Source organism: Neodiprion pinetum, chromosome 4, assembly GCF_021155775.2.
Source record: "Neodiprion pinetum isolate iyNeoPine1 chromosome 4, iyNeoPine1.2, whole genome shotgun sequence".
Lineage (NCBI taxonomy): Eukaryota > Metazoa > Arthropoda > Insecta > Hymenoptera > Diprionidae > Neodiprion > Neodiprion pinetum.
The window spans coordinates 36,838,502-36,845,186 of record NC_060235.2 but is presented as its reverse complement, the minus strand read 5'-3'; the positions used below and the strand labels follow the sequence as shown (position 1 = coordinate 36,845,186).

The 6,685-nt window shown below is 41.5% G+C and overlaps 1 protein-coding gene across 2 annotated transcripts; it reads right to left on the bottom strand.

Moving 5' to 3' along the window:
• Positions 1–3,581: 3,581 nt before the first annotated feature.
• LOC124217566 (protein bangles and beads) lies at positions 3,582–6,384 on the bottom strand. 2 transcript variants are annotated; one of them, XM_046623394.2, is made up of 5 exons: positions 6,229–6,384; positions 5,663–6,151; positions 5,116–5,386; positions 4,184–4,513; positions 3,582–4,071 (listed from the first exon to the last, which is right to left on the bottom strand). In XM_046623394.2, the coding sequence occupies exons 1-4, from the start codon at positions 6,238–6,240 to the stop codon at positions 4,236–4,238; spliced, it is 1,050 nt and encodes a 349-aa protein (XP_046479350.1). In that variant the 5' UTR covers positions 6,241–6,384; the 3' UTR covers positions 3,582–4,071; positions 4,184–4,235. The 2 variants fall into 2 exon arrangements, with proteins under 2 accessions (XP_046479350.1, XP_046479351.1); XM_046623395.2 differs by having other exon boundaries at positions 5,128–5,386; positions 6,229–6,383.
• Positions 6,385–6,685: the final 301 nt, after the last annotated feature.

The window sequence follows — 6,685 nt, the reverse complement described above, 5'->3', positions numbered from 1 at the left end:
AAATTCGCCTGACACACACGCAACCCGTTTATCTATTCAAATGGATAAAGATCGAGCTGCTCCCGACGAACGAATTTACAAGGCAATTTATTATGCCTGCGTACAATTAGTCGAAACCCCAGCTGACAAATGACAATCGATTCGTTATTGTTGTAAATTGTTGTAATAACTGTCCCGGACGAATACGTGTAATCGTAATTACACGGCTAATGGGTAAATGCCGACAACCGAGGCCCGCGTATCCCTCCGTACAAAGAAGTACCGTGAAAATCAAATTAACGCGCGTAGACACCAAGACGTATTTTTTCTTCGCTCGCAAATCGCTATTTAAAACAGATTCACGCTGCTAATTCTGTCCGTCAGTTATCCGGAAATATTTCCACCAGCTCGGAAATCCAAAAAGAAAAAAAAGAAAAGAAAACAAACAGAAACTTATACACGCGTTGCGAATTATTGCGCTTATTGCCAGGATTTGAAAAGTGCACGCGTGGAAATCGGCAAAATAATGAGCACAGCTCTGAGCCGCGAATATTCTTCGAGCCTGTGGATCATTAGCGGAAAGATCGTAAATTGATTTTTGGATGAGGATGAGGGATTGGTTTTACAGGATACACATTGCGTTGCGTTGTGGCGAAGCCTGAGATTTAGCAGTCACTTTACGGATTTCGAGAGTTTCGGTACCGCGTTATCAACTGATCGTTACATCTGCACTTTTGGTATCTTGATGCACCTCGTTCCTCTGTACATACCTTGTTGATATAATCGTCTGCACGAACTCGGTGTGTAAATTAGTACATTATGTAATACGTAAACATATACCTAGTTAAAATCATGTCTCGAAATCCGTGAGCTTATAACTTATAATAAACATATAATGTACAATAATCCAGCTAGAGTCGTATGTGATAAACACATAAGGAATGCAGGTTTTCCGGGAAATGTCCTCCGGTACATTTTTCCGGTGCGAATAAAATATCATAATTGAAGATATTACGGGTTAGGCGATAGCTTGCTTGAAGTTTCCGCCATTCTGTATGATAAAATCGCGTTCCAATATATACGCAGCTTTTTTTCTCAAATTTCAATATAACTTCCTGAAAAATTTGACGCCTGCATATACATGGAGGTATATTATATGCATACACAAAACGCGATGCGTTTCGGAAAACAGGTTGGAGAGGGTGCAACAGAGATATTCTAGAGTCAATTGTGAATCAATATTTATTACTTGGATATAATTATATAGATAAATAAATGAATAAATATATATACATATATACACATACATAAATTAATATCTAGACGTAATGGGAGAAGAAGAGAAAAGGAAGATTACTATTATAATAATATTGTAATAACATATACATGTAATATATAAAATAAATTACCATAATATAGGGAATCGGACGAAAAGTCGGATATGAAGTTATGTTATAATTTATACTGTTGAGAATTAACATTGTAAAACTGAAAATTATATTTGCACAAAGTTTGAGCAATTTGAAAATTGTTCGTACAGGCAGGTGTTCCGGGGATGACGTCACGTGCGAATTTCACCTGAAAGAAAAGACCGTGCGTAGAAATAATTTCGGAAAAGGCTGATACGAATAATTTCACGGCGTACAGGCATCTGAAAATTTGATTAATCATTATTAATTTCGACGAATATTCGACGAGTTTGAGTTGATTTTTACAGTGGGGGAAAAGGTAGAAAACGTCAGGACAGAAAAAGAACTTGGAAACGCCTTGCCTGTACTGTGATACGCAGCTGATTTCTTTAGAATTATTACTTCTATACATACATACTTATATGGAAAAACCGCCCAAATGTTATAGTGTGAGAGAAAAAAATGACACGACGAGATATATAAAGTAAAATAAATAAATAAAATAATACTTAATCCTGATTTTCGAAAAAGAAAATAAAACATGAACATCCGGATATATATATGTTTGGTTATTGAAATGGTATACATATATAGGTATATATAGAATACAAGTAGATATATTTCTCATTAATAATCTGTCTACCATAGTTGTATCGCAATAGGCGAACGATTCTAATCCGATAATATAACGTTTATACGATTATCGATTTATTCCAAATATCGTGTCGAACCTGAAGAAGAAAATTATCATTACAGTTACAACACCACAGACGCACACGAGAAATATGTATTTGCGGTGTACTACATTATACATATAGATCATACATAAATAATATCTATTAAAATACATGCCGGCACATAGGATGGAGGAGTCGATAATCAATCTAGGTATTACGTTTATCGCGGTTAGTATTTCTTAATGTAACTTCAGTATTACGTGAAATAGAGCGAGACGCGTATATGAGCACCCCGTGATTTCCTTAATTCTAATCGATTAATTTTTTATACCTAGCGCATTTGCAAACACTTTAATATAGGTATAAATCAAAGAGTTCGATTTGAGCCTGATGCGATGCCAGTCAGGGAGTGCGAGATTGGCCATTTGAGGATAACCTGCGCCGCTAATTCCGTTAGCTGCGAAAAACTTACTAAAATAATAATATTAATAATAATAATAATAATAATAGTTATAATAATAATAATGATTGAAAGGTTAAATTTTTGGGAAAGCGCAAAAATTTCTCCCAACTCTGGTAGAACGCAGGGAAATATAAACGATGTAATATTATCTGCGTATATCCCATGCATATGTGAACCGAAAAGTAAAATTCTAACAGCTTCCGAATCACTGACGGTATAACGCGCTGAAAACCGTGGATAATTATAAAAATATTAAGAACAGGTGAGCGAGGAGGGGTGAAGAATAATTGTCAAAGCTTCGCTGGCATCAATCGGCATTGAAGTAGTAACTAATTTTGTGTACTTTTACATTCCTTATTATTGTTACTATCATTATTCTATTATACGCATATATTCAACTTTATTTTTGTACGTGATTAATTAGCGGTGATAATTTATCGTATTACACACGGTCGGATTGTGTTTACGTAATTGAATTGCGCGCGTCGAGACGACGTATTTTAGACAAATGTTTGAAAAATTTATGATAAATTTGAACGATTTCCTATACGGATTATGACATTGTTATATCGTATACAGATTATAATGTTATATCTACACGTTCTAGATTCAACGTCAGTTTATAATACATATAGCTTGTATCCTTAGGTTTACTGTAATAACAATAATAATAATAATAATAACAATAGACGGTATTAAATCTATATTATTATATACATACGTATTATAGGATAATTATTATTATTATATAATAATATACTATTATTTAAATATAATAATATATATATATATATACATATAAAAACATATAGGTATGTATATTACATACAAATATTCCATAATTCTTTTGATTGTTCACATTTTGAGTTGTTTTATAAAAAAAGAATAAATGAAACTCAACAAATTTTCATGTTTTATACCGTGCCCGACATTGTTCTACACGATGTTGAAACGAGCCAGGAACAATTTCCACCCTGAGGATAATTTTAACGAAGAGGAGCTGGGACGAAACCGTCAGGAAAAACAAATTGGAAAGGTGAAAGAAACCATTAATGAATTTTAGCAAATCGCACCTTTTATTTTTTTCATCGTTATACAGCCGTACAAGCAAGTCGGACAGGTTGAAGAAAAAATCAATCTGCAGGCGTACAATGTGATTGATTTGTGTTACGCGCTGAAAACAGAGTGACATGACTTTTAAGTGGGCCGGGTACGTATCGATTTTTAATCTTTTTTCCTGCTACTCTAATGTTTGATTCGTTTATTTTAATTCGTTGCTTATTTAGTAACAACGCATTTAATTCCCCGTTAACCATAGTGTAGTATGTGTAACTATAATTATGCATATAGGGGTAAAGAGAATAGAGTATCCTAATCGACAGTCGCAATATATTATCGATGGATTAAACAATTCCTTCCCGAAGCTCGTCGAACCGAAATCGCGAGGACGTTGGAGAATTCCATTAATCTTGCGTCGGATGTGAAAATCTGCCTCGCCGTCCGAAGTCTGCAAAAAAATGTCCGACTCCTCTTGCCGAGTATTCTGAAACAACAAAGGCAAATCAAGGTGTCAAATAACTATTCTTTCTTTACAAAAACGAAAACCTGTCAAAGAACGCGTAAATAATCGCCAAAGACGATCCTTCTGTTCTCACCTCAGATTTCGAGCTCTCGACGAAAAGAAGGCGAGCGGCAATTTAAACGGATTTACACAACGTTGTAGGCGATGTAAGGGAACGGGGCGTATCTCAGGAACGATGGGATTGTCGGGTTGTATCCCTGAAGTTGGATAACCGAACCCACGGGCGCGTAGACCGCAGGTCTTTCATAGATTTCGTATTCCCTGGCGGAGCTTGCCCGGCTGACCGTAGGAACGACAGGCGCGGATTCGCCTGATCGAGAACCCTGCGGAACCTCAGCTTGAGGAACAAAGTGCGATCCTGCAGGCAAGGTTTTCAGCGTTGTACCAGCCGGCGTGATCAGTCCTATTTAGAAATGGGTGACAATTTTTCATGTAATTACACAGGTGCAGTAGAAATTTACGATCAGGTATCGCATGAAAATAAACATGGAATCGACGTATAAACAGGTATGAAACTTTCGCGAAATCGTTACCGAGGATGTTTCCAGATCGATCGAATCAAAATATAAAGTTTGCCCTCGCACCAGCAGCGAAGTATCCTTTTCTAAGAAGACCTGTTCAAAAATCAGACGCAAACTTTTTTTTTCCATCCGACAGTGCGACTTGGCTCGGCATAATAACGTACCTAAATTATATGGGAAAAAAGCGACCATTCAAAACTGCAGTCTGTTAAACAGCACGCGAACCATACCGTCATATTTACGAGTGAAAAATATCCACGACATTATACGTGCTTCGATTAAGCCTGATGCGTGAAGCGTGTTTACGCTCGGATTCAGGATGTGGTTCTCTCTCTCTCTCTCTCTCTCTCTCTCTCTCTCTCTCTCTCTCTCTCTCTCTCACTCACTCACTCTCGGAAAAATTAACACACAATCACGTCACTGGGCGTGTCGCCGGATGCAGACCGATCCAGTTTGAGACCGGCGATCTCGCCTGATCTCGTACTTGTGTAATGACCTTGGTCGGGCGTTGCTTGCGGAAGTGTTTGCTCGGCCTTGGCGGCCGCAGGCCGCCCGGAGTAGGCGGAGATCGACGGCAGGTCAAAGTTCACCGGGATCAAAGGTACAGGCAGGGATCCCGCCACCGGACTGATCCACGGGGCTAGAACCGGCTCCTCGATCGTTCGGCCCTTCTGCTTCTCCTGTGCCTCGGGTTGGTTCTCGGTCTTCGAAGCCTCCTCATTAACAGCTGCGGCTGGTTGCGACTCATCGGATGCCTGTAAGGGGAGAAAATTGGACGGTTGAAAGCTCGCGTGAGTCTTAGAATTCCGAGATTCGGAATCGAAGCTCGGTCGTGTCGTGATCCAAAAATCTTCGGAATTTCAAGATCGATTACAAATGATTATGGATTGGAACTCAAGCGGTTAATTATACAGGTATCTCGAGGCGGTAGCGAGGTAATTAATGACTGAAACCTCGATGTATCTCCACTTCGGAATCGTAACCCGTAATCAAGTAATTACACATACTTTAAAATAAAGTATTTCACCAACCTGTCCCTCGGGCGCGGCAGCCTCGACTATGATCTCTTCGCCCGACTTCTCCGGTTCGGCCTGATCTTTGGCGGGATTTTCCTGTTCCGGCGTGGCAATTTTCGCCGAAATCACCACGCTGTCGGCGTCCTGCTGAACCTGCGGGACTTCCTGCGCCGCCTGCTCCAGCGCCTTGAGGTGCGCAGATCTGGCAGCGGCGACTTCCGGTGTCTCCTGAACCGGCGCTGGAGCTTGAGGGAGGTTCGTCGCCGCCACCCGGAAGCCGTGCTCCCCGTCGGCTGTGTAATCCGTGCTCTGGACCAAGCCTGCGGCGTCGACGTAGCTGTAGGATCCTCGGGTTACCCCGTCAAGAGATCGAGCTTCCGATCGGGCCTGACTCGGCGCGCTGTAACCGAAGCTGTACTGGCCCAGGGTGTCCTGGTAGCCGAGGACGAGGCCCGACGGCATGCCGACGACGCCGTAGGCGAATCCCGCGAACAAGAGGAGGACCTGGAATTACCGGAGAATTAGGAACGGCGATTCAAGACTCCGTCTTGCGAGGCTTCAGCTTTTGCGAATCGCCTAACCGGTAGCTTCATGGTGCGACGCGAATCTTCGGAGACGATTTGCTGCTTCTGTGCGACAATACGAGGACCCGATTCACACGTTTGACGACTCGAGATGCCACCTGACACTTTATATAGGCACCCGGTGGTGTCCCGGCCGCCGGAGAAGAGGACGGGGCTGATCGCCACGCCCTTCGGGCAACGCATCTGCTCGTCTTTTTATTGCGAATTTGTAAACCAGATGAGACGAGGATGGAACTATAACATACACGCCCGTCGGAGAGAACAGGTTGTAACGCCGGCCCCGCAAGGTCGACGCCAAGTTCAAAATACTCGAACGATCGCCGACTTGTCCCATCGGAGGTGCGGGTTTTTGCCGCGCGCGTTTACTCCGCGGGCAAAGGCTCGATATCGCGAATTCCGCGGGCGGTTTCCCCCTGCGTCCTTGTTCATCTGTGTCCTAATATGTCGGCGTTGC